The sequence below is a fragment of the Arachis ipaensis genome, chromosome B10 (genome assembly GCF_059453495.1).
Source record: "Arachis ipaensis isolate K30076 ecotype BB chromosome B10, ASM5945349v1, whole genome shotgun sequence".
Lineage (NCBI taxonomy): Eukaryota > Viridiplantae > Streptophyta > Magnoliopsida > Fabales > Fabaceae > Arachis > Arachis ipaensis.
This window is the reverse complement of record NC_142435.1, coordinates 121,866,943-121,886,537: the sequence shown is the minus strand read 5'-3', so window position 1 is coordinate 121,886,537 and position 19,595 is coordinate 121,866,943. Positions and strand designations below refer to the sequence as shown.

Genomic DNA, 19,595 nt, shown 5'->3' with positions numbered 1-19,595 from the left:
TGACACATGAGTGTTCAAGACAAGTTTATATCCTGACAAAAAAAATATAATCAGGACCAAAATAAATTAAGGTCCAATCAAGATTTGACCTCATCAACATCTACCTAACTTCATGGAGGTCAGACACAGCAACGACAACACAATCATACTTATCTCAATAAGTAATTAACTCCTAAGATACCTTTCATTTATTTAGAAGGGAGATCTTAACAAACTTCTCTAAAGAAAGGGAACGGTTATCCACCATCAAAGGTGGAACTACACTAAATGTTGGTTATCTATTATACTATAAATACACTGACACCCTCAAGTATATTTAGAACCCAATCTACTAAAAACTTGCTTAAACCCTTGCTAACTTAAGCATCGGATCCCCTTGAAGGTACCACCCCTACCTCCTCACGAGGAACTCGGACGGCGGCACCTCAATATCAGAAGAAGTCGAACGCTGCCTAAAAAGGAGTCTGGATCTCACGTTCAGGCCTAAAGACAACTCAGTTTCAGGTAGTCATCGAAACATTGGTGCCATTGCCGGAGACCTGGAAGTCTACATCCAATCATGGCAGACGATCTGTTCGAAGATGGACAAACGGCATCCGAATCTAAACCAGAGCACCATAATGACGACCGAGCACTCATAATACCTCCATTACCAAATAGAACAGGTGACCCTAACGGGAAGGAACGCCAAAAAATCTCCAGCTCAGGCGAATCAATTCGGAGGTACATTCACCCGAGAATGAGGAGCTTCCACACCCTACATAAATCATGAAAATCGTACACGGGCATCATGGCCGATTGGAGTAACTCAAGTAAGAGATAGAACGACAATGAGAAGCTGAAAAAGACATGCGACAAGAAGTATGACGTCAAAGAGAACTAGAAGAAGAACTTCTGAAATTAGAAGTCGACCTATGAAATCGGAGCAATAATGCAGATCGGGAGGAAAGTCCTTTTGGTGAAGAAGATCCATTCATAGAAGTGATCATGTGGGCTAGAGTTTCAATGAACTTTAAAAGCCCCTACATGGACCTCTACGATGGAACAACTGACCCAAGACATTATCTCAGTAATTTTAAAAGTTGGATGTATTTGGCTGATGCGTCCAATGCAACCCATTACAAAGCTTTCCCGACAACATTAATTAAAGCGGCAATGAAGTGGTTTGATAGCTTACCACCTAGGTCGGTGACTTGTTTCGACGATCTCGCAAGGAAGTTTCTCATCCAATTATCCATTCAAAATGATAAAGTCAAGCACGCTCCAAATCTCCTACGGGTCAAACAAGAGGTTGGGGAAACACTCTGAGCTTATATGAAAAGATTTAACAAAGCTTATTTGGAAATTTAGAATTTACCTCCAGAAGTAGTAATAATGGGGTTAGTTAATGACCTCAAAGAAAGGTCATTCTCTCAATCCATATCAAAGCGACATCCGACCTCTTTGTACGAAGTACAAGAACGGGCGAAAAAGTACATCAATATGGAGGAGAACTCCCGACTTAGAGAACCAATTCCAAGGCTTTATTATGAGCAAGAAGTGTATCCAAAGCATCCAGTTCCATGACTCCGTTCCTCATGGCGGTCCTCTCAGAAGAATACAGATATCGGTTGTTAGCAATCATCTCAATCAACTCTAGAGCCTCTTTAGTAGTTTTCTTCATATAAAGAGATCCTCCTGCAGATTTATCCAAAGATGTCCTGGCGGCTTGAGTAATCCCATCATAGAAAATATGTAACTGAATCTAATCCAAAAACATGTCGGGAGAGCACTTTCAGAGCATAACCTTGTATCTCTCCCAAGCTTCATAGAGAGATTCACCCTCTTGTTGCCTGAATGTCTGAACATCAGTCCTCAGCTTGGTCAGTGTCTGAGGTGGAAAGAACTTAATCAGGAATTTGCTGACCACATTATCCCATATATTAAGACCCTCCTTGGGTTGTGTATCAAGCCACTGCTTGGCTCTGTCTCTTACGGCAAATGGGAAGAGCAACAACCGATAAAGATCAGGATGGACTCCATTAGTCTTTACTGTATCACAAATCTGCAGGAAATTAGAGATGAACATGTTTGGGTCTTCTTGCGGTTGTCCCTAAAAATGACAGTTTTATTGCAGCAAAGTAACCAGTTGGGGCTTTAACTCAAAATTGTTGGCATTCATAGGTAGCACAACAATGCTATTGCCATAGAAGTTGGAATTTGGAGCAGTGTAGGAGTCAAGTTTTCTCCTAGGTTGCTCAGGAGCATTAGGGATAGCAACATTATTATTGTTGTTTAGCTCCATAGTGATTTCTTCAACTTCTTTCTCAAAATTATTCTTGAAATTCTCAGCAGCTCTGTAAGTCCTAGCCAATTGTAGGCGTCTTCTTAGAGTCTTTTCAATATTAGGATCAAAGTCAAGAAGAGGTTCCTTGTCTCTGTTCCTACTCATAAACAAACAGAAAACAAGAAAAAGTAGAAATCTCTACGTCAGAGTGAAAAGAATTTCCAGTGAGGTAAACTAAGTGAACAAAATAAAATAAAATGAACTACAATAAAAGGAAATAAATTTTTTGAAAATTAAAGAAAAAGAAAATAAATTTTCAAAAATTAAAAGAGAAAAATAAGAAAATAAAATGAATAAAAACAAAGGAAAGACACCAAATAATTATAAAAAATTAAGGAAAAAAATTTAAATAAATTAAAGCAAAGAATGTCTAATCTAGGTAATCAAACAATGGGTAGTTGTCAATCACAGTTAATCCCCCGGCAGTGGCTGATGGGTAGAATTTATGCCGGTCTAAAATTCCTCAATAAAAAGAATCTCTTCGTTGCAAGCATAGTCTAGACCAACAATGAATTTTCCATCAAAGTTTAACTTTGTTTGTCACAAGTCTAAACCAATAAAAATACTGAAAGTATTAGATCTCGGGTCGTCTCTCAAAAGAATTGCAGTGAGGTATGCGTGTTATTGGTTATGAGGTTCAAGTGGGTGGTTTGCGGATAAGAAAATAATAATCTAAATGACAATAAAATAGAGAAAACAACTAAAGATAACACATGCTAAAGAGATATTCATGGCAAGGATTGAGAATCAAAGTTTTCCATCCTAGTCATTAATCATAACACAATAATTACCAAGAATTAAGCCTATTACGTTATCTCTACATCGGGAGAAGATCAATTAGGCCTAGTTAACCCCAATCCATAAGTAGTATCAATGGAAACAAGATTAACTAACAACTCTAGATCACCAATCCAAGTTGGGTGTTAATGACTCAAGATTACCAAATTTCTCTTTCCAAGCCAAGAATGCTAAAAAATCTACTCTAAAACTAAGCCAAGCATTTTATCAAACACTTGGTGTTCATAAAAAGAAAAGCATAGTAAATTGTAATAATAATAAAATCTACTACTACCAAATACAAGAAAATAACAACAATAACTCAAGCAAGCATTAAGAGAACATAAAACATCAAATTGCATTAAAGAAAATTGAAATTAACAATAGTTCAATACATAAAAGTAACCAAATACAAGAAATAACAAGTAAAACTAAGAGAATTAAGGCATAGAACAAGGAAAAGTAAAAGAAACTAGATGAAAACAAGAAATAAAACCTAAATCTAAGAGAGATTAACCTAATTCTACCCTATTTCTAGAGAGAAAAAGGAGCTTCTCTCTCTAGAAAATGACCTAAAGCATGGTTCCTAAGCTACATAAATTGCTCCCCCTTATTCCTTCTTGAATTCTACCTCAAATACTTCAGAAATGAGTTGGATTTGGGCCTCAATGAGCTCAGAAATCGCTCTTAGTGTGTTTCTTTAATGAAGTCACATGCCGAATGTCACGTGTACGCGTCGCTTGACAATACTCTCACTCACGTGTACGCGTGAGTCATGCATACGCGTGGACATGAATTCCACCAAATCCTCATTTCTTCATGAATTCTCTATTTTGCATCCTTTTCTTCACTTCTTTGATCCAATCCTTGCCTTCTAAACCTGAAATCACTGAACAAAACCTTGCCTTAAACCAAGCATGTCCTCATGCTAAACCAAGAAAGATACATGAAAGGGGTATCAACATTTATTCAATGCAAACTATCTAAATGCAATATATCTTCATGCATGCAACTACTTGGTCAAAATAAATCAATTTTCAAGAATACTTATATGAACATAAAGGCTAAAGCAATCACAATCAAATCAAATCCACAATTGAATTGAGTTATTGAAAAGAATTTAACAACTTGCAAGGAGATAATAACAGGTGAAAACATAGAATTGAGCAATCGAACCCCTCACCGGATGTGTATACGCTCTAGTCGCTCAAGTGTTTAGGGTCGATCCACTCGATTCTCCTCTAATCATGCTTTGTAAGATTTGTTTTTCATCTAACAATCAATAATTATTCAATACATGCACTTATTCAATACATGCATACAAATATCATGAGGACTTTTCACAAGGTTGTAATGGGGCTAGGGTCAAGGTAAGGATATATATATGGCTAAGTGAGCTTAAAATTTGCATCTTTGATTAGTCTAAACTCTCATCAAACACATATAACAACCTATACAATTCTAATACAATACCTAGTTACCTATAATCTCACTTTTTCACATACTCATGCATTCTTTTCAATCACAACACATATGCATTGTTATTATTACTCTTCTTTGGGGTATTTTGTCTCCTTTTTATTGTTTTCCTTTTTCTCTTTTTTTTTTTCTTTTTCTTTTCCTTCTATTTTATTTTTTTCTCTTTTTTTTTCTTTTCAAAATAGAATATATACAAGAGTATCAATGCATATGGTTTAAACATTTAATGCATGAATCTGTACCCAACTTCTAAGATTTTTAATGAAAACTCAAAAATATACTTTTATCTCAACCAATGTTCCCAAACTTCCCAAACTTAAATGATACACACTCTCACTAGTCTAAGCTAATCAAAGATCCAAATTAAGGACATTTATTATTTTTCACTTAGGGATAATGATGTGCTAAAATTAAGAATAAAAGGGATTAAACATACTCAAAATTGGTTAACAAAGGTGGATAAAAGGGTAAAGCCATTTGGGTAAGTGAGCTCAAATGAAATAAAAGCAAACAAATCAAAGATTGCAATCATAGAGAGAGAATAACACACAAGAAAGAAAATAGTGGTTATATGATATAACCACACAATTAGGCTCAAAACTCACAAGCTTATGTGTTCTTAGCTCAAAAACATGTTCCACAATATATACTTCAAGCAAGTTCAATGAAAATTTTTTACTCAAATCAATTGGGGTGCCCTATAAATAAATTCCTTGGAAAATTTCATTATTTTGACTAAGCTTATTATATATATGCAAACCAAGAGAATACAACTAAAAATTTTAAAAGACCTAGTAATAGAATAAAAATAAATGAAATGTGAAAGTGTTTAGATTAGAAATTTTCACCCGAAAATCGACCAATTGGTCGGACGACCTCCCCACACTTAAAAGTTTGCACCGTCCTCGTTGCATTCAAAGACGAGCAAGGGGATACGGCGACTTCACGAATTGCCACCTTCAGCTGGTGGATCAACCGGCTGCTGCATGTTCTTCTTCTACTTCCATTTTTTCTTATGGTGAATCAGCCTACAAGATAGAAAACAGGATAGTAAGATGAGTAAATGCGAAAGTAAGGAAGCATAGATTGTTGGAATAAGGTAAGAATCACTAAAATGAAGTGAGTTGATCCATATGTGACATGGATGAAAATAGTGCATGAATTCAAAGTTGCACGCAGTTTAGAATACACACACTAGCATTGAAAGCTAGGTCACAATTACATAAAAAAAAAAGCATACACTTCACTCATTTTAGTGTTCTTGAGATACTTTAAAGGAAACTTGTAGGTTAAGACAAACAAACAAGTAATAAGGAAGCGTGAAAGCATTCAAGCAATAATCAAGCAAATGTGAAATGGATAATGAATGGACATTCGTTGATGTACAATAAAACTTAATGGACCAAATGAAATATGAGATTCACACATCAATCAATGATACACTTTGAAATTTAATTCGCATCACCTAATTGACATAGAAGGTGGGACATGGGTGCTATGCAACTTAGAAAAATAGAGATAGAAGTTGAAATCTATAACATAGCAAGCATGGTTCACAAAGCTTAGAAAGCTCAAAAAGATGTCACTAGGTAAGCTTACGATCCGATTTCACAATTCCTCAATCTCAATGCATCAACCAGGTGACGTAAATAAAAATCAATCATAAACAAGCATTACCTAACAAAAAATGCATCAACTACATACAATTGCATCATCATGGTTAAAGAATTTAAATCACATGGTGGCCAAAACATATAATTCATAAGATTTAGAGTGCTTTAAAGGCAATTCATATGCACTTAGTATTCACAAATGTTAAGCATAAAAAATTCAAAACCAAGTAACAAATTGTAACCTCAATAAAGAATTTCAACAATGAATATTCACAACAACGATGTTAAAATAGCATCATGCCAGTAATCAGTAGCAATACACAGCAATTCAGATTAATAATCCAATACTTATCACCAAATCTAACCTATACTAACAACCTAATCTACTAAAATAGAAAATTAAACTAACTAACTAACTAACAAATGGAGATGGTGGTAGATGGTGAATGGTGGTGATGGATGATGGTTGAAAGAGGGAAAGAAGAGAGGAGAAGAGAAAAGAAGAAAAAAATGGAGAGAATAGGAGAAAATAAGGGTATGTGAACAGGGGGGTCACGCGTATGTGGATGTCACGCGTATGCGTGACATGGGAAAATGGGGAGCGATGCGTACACGTGGGTCATGTGTACGCGTGATAAGCAAGCGTGCACAACGCACAGTACCCGCATGGTCCTGGCACAACTCTTTGTCCAGGCCATGTAGTTGCATAGTACACACACGATTCACGCATGACCATTATTTGGGGGTCACGCATATACGTAGGTCATGCGTTCGTGGGACATGCTCTTTTTTTTTAACATAAAAGAAAGCATCTATAATAGCAATCTAAACACCTTAAAAGTCACCAAAACATCACTAATCCTTATTTAAACATGCTAACTACCAATAAAAACTTAACAAAACTAAAAGAACATGAAATTTAAACTTATTTATCAATATATACAAAAGAGAAAAGTGAAAAGATGTTATCATGGTGAGGTGTCTCCTACCTAGCACTTTATTTATTATCCTTAAGTTGGACTTATGGAGAGCTCTAATCAAGGAGGCTTGTACTTGAATTCATCCTTGAACTTCCACCAATGCTTGGACTTTCATTGATTGTCAGAATTTTCAAACAAGTGCACCAAACTTTGATAAAGTTCCACACAAGTCAAGAGCTTCCAAAATTGATCCTCATCTTGTAATCTAGGATCCCAAACCTTGTTTTCACACCCGTCTTCAAGTTGATCATGGCAATTTCAATTGGGTGACAAGAAATCCGAATTCTCATTCGAGCACACAAACATCTTCCTAGACCCAAGGAATCTAGCTCTACACCAATCCTTGCACTTCAACCTTAATGAGCCTTGATTTACAATGCCAACAACTAATCATCTCTCTTCTACTCTTCAACCCACAAAGCATTCTAAGTTGACCATCCGTTTCTAGCAAGGCATATTCAAGCGGGATAAGAAAGTTAAGAGATATGAATTTTACCCGCTTGAATAATGTAATGGATGATGGTGACCTAGGGAGAGATGCTTCCAACTGTCTTGATAAGGCAATTTCTACTCCCGTCCGTCCTTCTTGAGGGACTTCAACCACTTGATAAGCTTCTTCCAATTCAACCTCTTCTTCACCAATTTCTTCAAATTCTTCCCCATCACTCAAGCCATAAACTAGAGGTTGAGTAAAGTGTACCTCAACATCAAATCCAAATTCAATGGAGAAAGGTTCAACAAGATCATCAAGGGAGTTGGTAAGTGTGGACAAAAAATCATTAATGATAAAATCCACTTCTTGATCAATTCCTCTTAATTCTCCAACCACTTCTTCAATACCAATGATCTCAACTACCTCCTCTTGTTGCAAGTCGTGTTTCAACTCCTCTTTTTCACCTTAAAGCTCCAAATTCTCTTTCTCATTACGCTCCTCAATTAGTTTTCCACATTTGTCAATGAGAGTGTCTTAATTGCATGAGCGCAATAAGATTAAGTGCTTCACCGCTTCAGCTATAGTAGCCATCTTTTGGAGGTCTTCTTCTTGTAAGGTCCTACATCGGTTGGGGAGAGGAACGAAGCATGCCTTATAAGGGTGTGGATACCTCTCCCTAGCATGACGCGTTTTGACGAGTGAGTGTGGGGGGGGGGGTTCGGCTATCATCCCTATCGTCAAAGGCAAAATCGTGAGGCCTTGTGTGCCAAAGCGGACAATATCGTGCTTGCGGGTGGTCTGAGCTGTTACAGATGGTATCAGAGCCGGAGCCCAGATCGATGTGCCAGCAAGGGCGCTGAGCTCCCTTAAGGGGGTGGAGTGTAAGGTCCCACGTCGGTTAGGAAGGGGAACGAAGCATTCTTATAAGGGTGTGGATACCTCTCCCTAGCATGACCCATTTTGACGAGTAAGTGTGGGGGGTTTTGGCTATCATCCCTATCGTCAAAGGCAAAACCGTGAGGCCTTGTGTGCCAAAGCGGACAATATCGTGCTAGCGGGTGGTCTGGGCTGTTACACTTCTCGCCTTTGGAGAATGGAAAGAAGCTCTCTTTTTTCTTGCATTAAAGGTTGGAGAATTTTATCCAATGAAGGCAGTGGTAGAAGAAAGTGTTCATTGTGTTGGAGAAAGGTATCATAGTTAGAAAGTGGTTCATATTGGTGAGGGTGTTGAGGTGACGTATGTGAAATTTATGGTTTTTGGGAGTATTATTGTTGGAATGGTGGCGGCTCTGTGTATGGTTCATATGGCTCATATAGTTGTTGGTATGGTGGATATGTGTTAGGATCATATGGAGGTGAATGGTGGTATGTGACTTGTGAGTAAGGTTGCCAACAATGTTGAGGAGTTAGTTCATAATTGTATACATTATGGGGTGGATTGTAACCATAAGAGAGCGGAGGAGGTTGTTGCCATGAAGGTTGAATATAAGCTTGTGGCTCCTCCCTAAATTGAATTCCATTCCCATAATGTGATCCCTCATTGAAGCTTTCATTCCCTACAACATAATTGTAACCAAACTCATAGCCAAAGGGATGTGAATTCATAGTAAAAAGGGAAACAAAACAAAAACTATTAAGAAACAAAGAGACAAAATCCTAACTACTAACTCAAACAAGAAAACAAACAAAGAGCAAACTATTCACAATATTAACATATGAATAATAACCAATAACAAGCACATATTGCAATTCCCTGACAACAGCGCCAAAAACTTGATGGGTAGAATTTATGTTGGTATAGAATTCCTCAATAAAAAGAATCTCTTCGTTACAAGCATAGTCTAGACCAACAATGAATTCTCCATCAAAGTTTAATTTTTTTGTCACAATTATAAACCAATAAAAATATCGAGAGTATTAGATCTCAGGTCGTCTCTCAAAGGAATTGCAGTGAGGTATGCGTGTTATCGATTATGAGGTTCAAGGGGGTGGTTTGCGGATAAGAAAACAATAATCTAAATGACAATAAAATAGAGAAAATAACTAAAGATAACAAATGCTAAAGAGGCATTCATGGCAAGGATTGAGAATCAAGCTTTTGTATCCTAGTCATTAATCATAACACAATAATTACCAAGAGTTAAGCCTATTACGTTATCTCCACATCAGGAGAAGATCAATTAGGCCTAGTTAACCCCAATCCATAAGTAGTATCAATGGAAACAAGATTAACTAACAACTCTAGATCACCAATCCAAGTTGGTTGTTAATGACTCAATATTATCTAATTTCTCTTTCCAAACCAAGAATGCTCAAAAATCTTCTCTAAAACTAAGCCAAGCATTTTATTAAACACTTGGTGTGCATAAAAAGAAAAGCACAGTAAATTGCAATAATAATAAAATCTACTACTACCAAATACAAGAAAATAACAACAATAACTCAAGCAAGCATTAAGAGAACATAAAACATCAAATTGCATTAAAGGAAATTGAAATTAACAATAGTTCAATACATAAAAGTAACCAAATACAAGAAATAACAAGTAAAACTAAGAGAATCAAGGCAATAGAATAAGGAAAAGTAAAAGAAACTAGATGAAAATAAGAAATAAAACCTAAATCTAAGAGAGATTAACCTAATTCTATCCTAATTCTAGAGAGAAGAGGGAGCTTCTCTCTTTAGAAAATGACGTAAAGCATGGTTCCTAAGCTACACTAATTGCTCCCCCTTGTTCCTTCTTGAATTTTGCCTCAAATACTTCAGAAATGAGTTGGATTTGAGCCTCAATGAGCTCAGAAATCACCCCCAGCGTGTTTCTTTAATGAAGTCACGTGCCGAGTGTCACGCGTACGCGTGGGTCATGCGTACGCGTGGACATGAATTTCACCAAATCCTCATTTCTTCATGAATTCTCCATTTTGCATGCTTTTTCTTCACTTCTTTGATCTAATCCTTGCCTCCTAAACCTTAAATTAATGAACAAATACATCAAGGTATCGAGTAGAATCAAAGTGAATTAAATTTAGCAAATTAAGGGCCTAAGAAGTATGTTTTCACTCTTAAGCACAAATTAGGAAAAATTCACAAAACCATGCTATTTCATTGAATAAATATGAGATAAGTTGATAAAATGCTCTAAATTCAACACAAGATAAACCCTAAAATTGGGGTTTATCAGCGGCGCCAAAAACTTGGTGCGGATTTTGAAAACCACAAACTAACCGGCAAGTACACCAAGTCGTACCAAGTAATACCTCAGGTGAGTGAGGGTCGATCCCACGAGGATTAATGGATCAAGCAATAATGGTTGAGTGTAACTTAGTCTGACAAGCAAAAAGGAGTGTTTTGGGTTCTAATTATCATAAAACAGTAATTAGAGACTTTAAGAAAGAAAACAGTAAACGGGTTGTGAGAATTATATACGAAAACAGTTAAGGTTTTAGAGATATTTACTTTTTTGGATTAACAATTCTTACCAACTATTTTAATCATGCAAGATTCAATTCATGGCAAACTTTAATTGATTAAACCCTAATTCCATAGTGGTTTAATCTCCTACAATCTAATCAACCGCCAATTCTTTGGTCACTTAATTTAGATTGAAGGTTTAGGTCCAATTCTAGTTTATTAGCCACACAAATCCTAAGTACCCAAAGATATGATGATTATATGTCTATATCACGTTAAATACAGGTAATTAGAGAATTATGAGGAATTGCTTTCAAGGCGTTATTCAAGTGAGTTAACTTTTCTAAGATTCAATAAGAATTCAAGTAGAAAGAGAGTTATCTTCCAATATATTCTAGTTTCTAGGATGAAGAACGAAAATAATCCTTGAATTTAAATTAGTACATTAATCAAAAGTAGAAATTATTAATTCATCAAAATAAACAGAACTCCTGACCTTAACAGAGGAGATTCAGTTGCTCATGGCTCAGAGAAAAACTAGGGTTCTAAAAAGTCTGAAAATGCGGAATGAGGAAGAAGAAGAGAAGAAGAGCCTGAAGGGCTGAATCTTTCTCCTTTTATATTTGACCTAATTGATTTTGAAAATAAGATAAATTAATAAATTCTAAAACCTAAAAGATTGTGTTTAGTTTTAAATAATAAAAAATAAAATAAATAAAGAAAACTAAAAAAAAACTAAAGCTACGAAGGCTTCCTTAGAGCTCCAAAATGTGCTACTGACGCTAAACACCAGGCTCGGTGTTTAGCGCCGCTGAACAGAGGCTATTTCCATTGTTTTCTGGATGCGTGGCGCTAAACACCGAGTCGTGACATTTAGCGCCAGCTTTATAGAGAGCTTGCACGAAGTACGAGGCACCTGGTGCCAAACGCCAAGTAGCGGCGTTTAGCGCCATCTTGATAGCATCCAATTTCTTCCTTTTTCTTCTACAGGAACTCTATCAAACTTGCCCGCATCTTTCTTGAAATTAATAAAATTACTATGCGCATCAAAGTAGCATCCAAACAGGACTAAAATACCAAAATCTCATAAAAACTTAATAAATCTATATCTAAACTACTAAAAAAATATAGAAAAGATGCTCACGCATCAACAAAGCAGTGGTAACTTCGACGGCGGTGCTAACAGCAATGGCTCCCCCCGGTGACTACCCAAACAGCAGCGACGACGAGGGAGCAATGGCAGTGGAGACGATGAGCTTCTTTCTCGTGAGCTCCTTCTCTCTCTCATGCAGTGGCTTGATGAAGAGGACAATGACGGCAGTGCAGACCTCACGACAATGACGACAGCGAAAGCTTCTCCCTCCTCACGTTCGGTCTCTCTCTCTCCTCCACAAACCCAATCTCTCACACGTTCTGTCTCTCTTCTCGGCGATGGCTCGGAGGTGGCAGAACGAGCTGGACGGAGGTGGCGAGGCAGCAACTCCTCACTCCGTCCTCTCTTCTCTGATTCGCGCCCTCTCTCCCTCTCGTGTACGTGTGTGTATAACGTTGAAAGGGAATGGGGAAATGTGGGTGGCAGATGGGGGATTTAGGGGTAGTGTGTGTAATAGATTTAGGATTAGATAAAAATTAGGGTTAGGTTAGTATTTGATTTGGGGATTTTTGGGTTAATTAGACTATTAGAGTAGAGTAATATTAATAAAATTAGGGTATAAGGTATTAATTTGAAATCTAGTTTAATCGCTTAAAAATACTTCAAAAATATTATTTGTTGTATCAATCTATTAATTGGCTTTCAATCGAGCACTCTAATTTAAAATATAAGATAATATAATTAATTTTTTTATTCATAAAACTTAAAGTATTAAATTCTAAAATCTCAATTATTTAAATCAATTCATATAAAATTCTTATTATTTTACGATTACTAAATTTTATAATTTAAATCTAGAAAATTATTTAATAATTCTAAAATTAGATAAAAATTCTAATTTAAATAGTCAAAACCTCATTATTTTTAAATTTCTAAAACTTTAAATTGTAAATAAGAAAACACTCAATAAATTGTAAAATCAAATAAACCTTAATTTTCTTCAAATTTAACTTATCAAGACTTGATTCAATATCCCTTAATAAAATAATTTCTAAAATTAAAGTCTTTAATAAATAAATAAATTAAAGTTGGCTTATAACAAGATTTTTTAAAAGTTCTAGGTTTTATATTTGATGGCTGCAATTTAATTTAAATTTTAGAAAAAATCGGGTACCAAAAAGATTGTAAAACGGGTCCGAATCGAAGAAAGAATTTGAAGAATTTATAAAGAACATGAAAAACACTTTGAGTTTTATCAAGAACATTCAAGAACAACTCTTTAATCTATTTTGGGATCAAAGTACAAATATTATTATGTTTTGGGATAAAAAGTATAAATACTAAAAATTTAGGGGTTAAAGTATAAATATCAAAAGTTAAAAGAGTTAAAATATAAGTTTTATAAAATTTTTGGGCTCAATATAAAATTTTTAAAAATTGAGATTAAAATATTATAAAAAAATAATAATAAAATAATGATAAAAAAGTAATTTTTTCTAAAAGAGATAGGTAACGACTAATTCTGGAGACTAACGAAGAAGTAGAAGACGAAAAAGAAGAAAAGAAAAAGAAAAAGCTTTAGGGTTCATAAATGGGAATAGGAACTAAATTGGGGAGTTATACATTGCTAGCCACATTAGCTAGCCATTATAATTGACAGCGTGACAGTGGCTATGCCACATCAGCAATTCGCTTGCTGACTCACATCAGAAATAGACTAAAAAACTTGTATATAGCTCGATGTTCAATCTGGATGGACAAATTAGTACAATTAAAATCTCAAAGGTAAAATTAGTGCAAAGGCCGAATCTAGAGGACTACTTTGGAGATTTGGTCTCTAGGTTGTTGTATTTTTTGCCAAATACTCTATTCTCCTTCAATTTAGATTCAGGAAGCGTTCTTAGGAGGTGGAAAATGTCCACAAGAATAACATATATGTTGCTTCTAGATTTGACTACCTGAGCAAGAGGTAAGCAATTTGTCTCTATTAGTGTTTAAACTATTTGAATATTTTTTACCCATATTAGTGCTCCTCTCATTTCTTAGGCTATGTTTGGAGGGAAGACTGAGATTAAAAGACAGAGACTAAATTAAATCTCTTTATTGTGGTTAGTATAAAATATTCTATATTGAATTATATCTTAGTATCATATTTGGTTTATGATAAATATGAAAATTGAGAGATAGATTTAGAATTTAAAATATTAAATGAAAATATATTTAAAAAAATATTATTAAAATTTCAATATTCATTCCTAAAAATTTTAGTCCTTTATATTTCTAGTTTTTGAAAATACTAAAGAAACTAAAATTTTGTATTTCAAGATCAAAATTTTAGTTTCAATCTCTAATCATTTAATACAATATTCAGTCCCAATCCTCCTAGTCTTAGTCTTAATCCTAGAAAACAAATGCAACCTTAAGCTTCCCCAGCTAACCAAACGGCCTTCTATACATTGTAAGTGGGCTTCTCATTCCGAATATACAGAAGGAATAAGACTTGCAGCCACATCAAAAACCTAGAAAATAAAAATGAGAAACGTCTTGTTACAAGAAGTTAGAAATGAACACCAACATTTTGTGGCCCAATTTGGACCCTGAAAAAAATCGAAACACCAACATTTTGATGAATAATTTGCACTGTCTAAGAATTATATCTCTGACAAAAAAAAAGAATTTATGTCACGTCCAGAAACTCGGATTTATGTAAATTGTGACAAAAAAATATAAATAGCCAATTTGTAATTATAATAAAAAAATTCATAAAAATAATTGATAGTTTGTCTATTATGTACTCTAAAAATAAAAAGTAAAATAAAATTAAAAATTTAAGGGTAAGATATATTTTTTATGTTAAAGTTGGTTTAAAGTTTTAAAAATATCTCAAAATTTTATTTCAATTGTTTTTTAAAAATTTTTTATTTGCATCAAATATATTCCTGATCGCTAATTTTTCAAAAACTTTAGGACTAACTCAGCAACGATTTCACAAGAACAACATTTAACATAAACAAATTAAATATAGTCATATATTTTTGCTAGATTAATTTTAAATTTTTTGAAAATTTAGTTGTTAGGAGTATATTTAATACAAATTAAAAACTACAGAAACAAAATTAAAATAAAATAAAAGTTAGGGACACTTTTAAAAATTTTAACAAATTTTAAAGATAAAAAATATACTTTATCTGAAATGTAAATTAAGGAAAAAGGGTTTACTCATGCATCCTTCTAAGTTCTAATATCACAATCTCCTGATATATAATTGTGATTGTAGCCGCAAACATATGACAATGAAAACATTAAGGATATCCATTTCGATAAATAATGGTTCCTCTTAACTTGTAATATTGCTAATCCGTGACAAACTATAAAGTACTTTCTTTAAGAAGAAGCTTCGGAGAAAAATACGGTTTGTTAGTTTAACTTAATTATGACGCTAACATGTAACAACACACTTATTTGCTGTGTCGGTTGCCAATGAGTTCATATAATTGAAGAATTCTCGCAATAAATGTGATGGAATCGTTCATTTATATCAACAGAACTCTTTATCTCTTTGTATATTTATATATACAATGTATACATTAATCAGTTATTAAGAAAACAAAATGTGGTTGAATTCAATGAGATCTGAGTGTTCCTCCAAGATGAATGGGAACAAGAGGGACAAGTGAATGAAGAACATCAGTGATTAGAGGACGGTAACTTGGCTCAGGCTGAACACAGAGAACAGCAACAGCAGCAACCTGATATAAGTGCTTGACATCCATTGTATCTTTGATCACTGGATCCACAATGTTCCTAAGTTTGGATCTGTCTGTCAGTGCCGGCATCGCCTATAAATTCATTCATATGGTTATTTATAATTATACGGGTACGCGCGGTGTGTGGGGTTAATAAATTAAATGAATAAAAGCAGGTAGCATACATACCCATGTGACAATAGATTGGCATTGAGCTGGTGCCAGTTTCTCCACAGGCTTCCTTCCTAACAGAAGTTCAAGAAGTACAACCCCAAATGCATACACATCGCTTTTATCTGTCAATTTCCCTATCAATACATAAATATCACTTACTATTAGAACTAACAAATAAATTAACAAATTTTATTTTTTTTATAATTTTATAAAATCACTCATTTAAATCTAAATCATTAATATAAGATTTAATAAATGAAGACTTAAAATTTGAGTGAAATATAGTTCTTACTCTCTGTTTTATATTAGTCTGTCTCTTTTTAGCTTTATGCAGGTACGAAGACAATCATTAAATTTTATTAAAAATATAAAGAATTAAAAAAGAAAGACAAAAATACTCCTAGTATTTTTTTTTCTCTCTCTCTACTAATTCTTTACTCTTGTAAGTTTCTCTTTTTATATTAAATAGAGAATATAATATGTAAAAGTGAATTAATGACTTCATGGAATTAGAAAATGACACTTAATTTGCAACAAAAATAAAAATGAAAAGAGACATTTAATATGATGGGTAAAGTATGTTTTTTGTCTCTAACGTTTGTGATGTTTTGTCAAAAATACATCTAACTTTTAATTTAATTTAATTTTGTCCTAATATTTTTAATTCATTCAATTTTATCACTAATGTTTTTTATTTGTTTTAAAACTATCTTTGAACGTTTTTAATTTTGTTCATGAGCTTTAGATGGAGTTATCGTAGGGATAATTTTAACACAAATTAAAAATCTTAAGGATAAAACTGAATAAAATTAAACATTAAGAATATTTTTAAAAAATTATAAGTATTAAGGATAAAAACATATTTTACCCTAATATAAAATGGATGGATTATCTAGAAAGAAAATGATGAGCCTCTAAGAAAGTTAAAATAAGAAGTTTTGACTTTTTCAATACGTTTTGAATTCATTTAATGTATTAAAAACTTTAAAATTTAATGTTTTCTATTATTAAAGTTTCATATCTCTAAAACACTTGGTATCATGAACCAAATAGATAATTCAGTTGCACGCTCCTCATGTGTAGATCCATGATATTATTGACATTGAGAAATAATTATATATTAATTTAATCATTAATTCTGTGAGTGGTACAATTCGGATGTTAGTTTATATCAACAAGGAGAAGTAACCAGAGAAAACAAAGCATCTGAGATTATTGTAAGGTAACCAACAACAAAGTCAAATTAATTAAATCCTTAGATGACATGTCATGTCAGTTGGGCAGGTACATGACCAACAGTAGCAAAATGTTTCAAACCAACCCTAAACTCATATGGCATAATTCATAATAGAAAAAAAACACCACAAAGCTCCAAAATAAAACCAACACAGTGGATCAAAGATGTCAGAGTCAGAGAAATGCATATGCAGTGAAATGAAGAGTTTGTTTTGGCATAATAACATACCATCTAAAAGGTACTCTGGGGCTACGTACCCCAATGTGCCTGAAAGCTTAATGTTCTTCTTGCTTTGGGACCCATCAGTTATGGCAAGCCCAAAATCAGATAGCTGAATCAATCCACCACCAGCGGTTGTGTAATGAGAAATGAGAACACATTAGTTGTTGCAATAAATGATATGATAAAGTAATATGAAAAGGATAAGGAAAAGGAAATCTCTTTTTTTCTTATAAATAGCAGTTACATTTTTGCTCTTTGTTTTTACCTTAGCGTTGAAGTTTGCATCCAAAAGAATATTGGAAGATTTCATATCTCTATGGATGACAGGAGGGTGACAATGCTCATGCAGATATTCTAATCCTCTGTTCACAGTTAATCAATAGTAGTTTTGTTAACATGCTGCTAATTAATTAACACATAATTAATTAATTAATTGATTAATTAATAACCTTGCCGTGTCAAGAGCAATCTTCATCCTCATGTTCCAAGTCAATGCAGACCCTCTAGTAGGTCCTTCATCGTCATTTTTTGTTTGGTGGAAAAATAAAGATATCAGTAGAACGGAGATAACTTTGAGTGCAATTATAAATGTCATCTTTTCAACTCGATTTAGTGCGATACATGTCTCTTAGAAACATTATTCAGATGGCTAGAATTCTAATTATAACTATCAAAAAACCTTTCTGGTACTTTAAGATTTGATTGTTACCATGTAAGTGAGCTTCTAAGGATCCATTTTGCATCAACTGATAAACGATGAACCTGGTGTCCCCATTAATGCTACAAGCCAGCAGAGGAATTATATTGGGATGCTGAATTTTGCTCAACAATTGGACCTCATTCTGTATATATTCATGTCACACAAGTTTCAAATATGAAAAAGAAAAGAAAGAAGCATAAGAGTTAAAGAAAAAGATTACATAGATACCTCGAATTCTCTCTCAGCATTTTGAGTTTGACAGTGTAGCTTCTTAACAGCAACAACAAGATTATCATCCAAACGAGCCTTGTAAACACATCCAAAACCTCCTTCACCCAAGATGTTACTTTCGTCAAAATTATTCGTGCTTTTCTCTATTTGTTTATAATCAATGATTGGAGCACAACCTTTCATACCAATCGTCTTCATTCCTATGAGCCCTTTCTCCACTGTATCTTGCAGCCATTAGTACTAAAGAAATAAGCAATTGAATATTCAATTTAATTCAAAACTTAGGTTTAAAAGAAAATATATTATAAGTACCTGAGATGTGAAGACTTTGATTCTTCTTGTTTGATTTTGAGGGACGCTTGGTATGGCAAATCCAGAAGCATAGCAAAGTGAGAATAACTGCACCAACTGCACCGGTGGCTACGGCCACAGATATAACCACCGTTTTGTTGTGTGAACTTTTTCGGTGCTGTTGTTGTTCCCCAACCTGAAATCCTAATGAACAGAGAGGTGAAAATATTGTTAATAAGTCTTGAGGAAAGACATAAGATCCAAAAACAGAGGAAGCAGAGTTACCAGGAGAGAGAGCTGCAGGGATGGGATTGGAGGTGAAAAGTGGAGCAATGGGTTGAGAAACAGGAACAGGTGCAGGTGCAGGTGCGGGTGCAGGAGAATGAAAAGGAGGGTGGTGTTGTGTTTGTGCAACTGCACGGTGAAGAAGGAGGATCAGGAACATGGAGAGAATCATAGGAACAGGGTTCATTTTCAATGTTTGTTGTGTGTCTTTTGAGGAATTGCAACACATGAAGAATGAAGATGCAGCCTGAAAAGGAGAGAGAGAGAGAGAGAGAGAGAGAGAGAGAGAGTTTTGAAGGCAATGCAAGTGATTTTTGGATCTTCAAGACTTGGACCCTCCCTTTTTTGTTTCTCCATAAAATAAGAAAAAGAAAAGTACTCTTTTCAACACTACCTTTCTCTGTTTTCTGTTATTGTCTTTTTTCATTTTTGTTTTTCTCTCTCTGCACAATTTCACTGCTACAGTCAACACAACAAAGTTTAGCTTTAACTGAATGTTGTTTTATAGATGGAGTCGATTCACTTTAATTTTACTAATAATACTATACAGATAATAATATAAAATTAAGGTCATTTACATTTGCTAAATATTTGTCT

At 34.2% G+C, this 19,595-nt stretch overlaps 1 protein-coding gene across 2 annotated transcripts; it reads right to left on the bottom strand.

Annotated features, from left to right (window-relative positions):
• Positions 1–15,629: 15,629 nt before the first annotated feature.
• On the bottom strand, positions 15,630–19,355 carry LOC107624226 (putative receptor-like protein kinase At1g80640). 2 transcript variants are annotated; one of them, XM_016326709.3, is made up of 9 exons: positions 18,999–19,355; positions 18,735–18,917; positions 18,420–18,640; positions 18,201–18,333; positions 17,941–18,004; positions 17,757–17,853; positions 17,498–17,600; positions 16,048–16,166; positions 15,630–15,951 (listed from the first exon to the last, which is right to left on the bottom strand). In XM_016326709.3, the coding sequence occupies exons 1-9, from the start codon at positions 19,225–19,227 to the stop codon at positions 15,736–15,738; spliced, it is 1,365 nt and encodes a 454-aa protein (XP_016182195.1). In that variant the 5' UTR covers positions 19,228–19,355; the 3' UTR covers positions 15,630–15,735. The 2 variants fall into 2 exon arrangements, with proteins under 2 accessions (XP_016182195.1, XP_016182194.1); XM_016326708.3 differs by having other exon boundaries at positions 18,420–18,646; positions 18,999–19,344.
• Between the last annotated feature and the right edge of the window lie 240 nt (positions 19,356–19,595).

Coding starts and splice junctions, on each gene's coding strand:
- LOC107624226 (XM_016326708.3), bottom strand. CDS start 19,227: ATGTGTTGCAATTCCTCAAAAGACACACAACAAACATTGAAAATGAAC. Junction 18,918..18,998: donor CCCTGCAGCTCTCTCTCCTG/GTAACTCTGCTT, acceptor TCTGTTCATTAG/GATTTCAGGTTGGGGAACAA. Junction 17,854..17,940: donor ATTGCTCTTGACACGGCAAG/GTTATTAATTAA, acceptor AACTGTGAACAG/AGGATTAGAATATCTGCATG.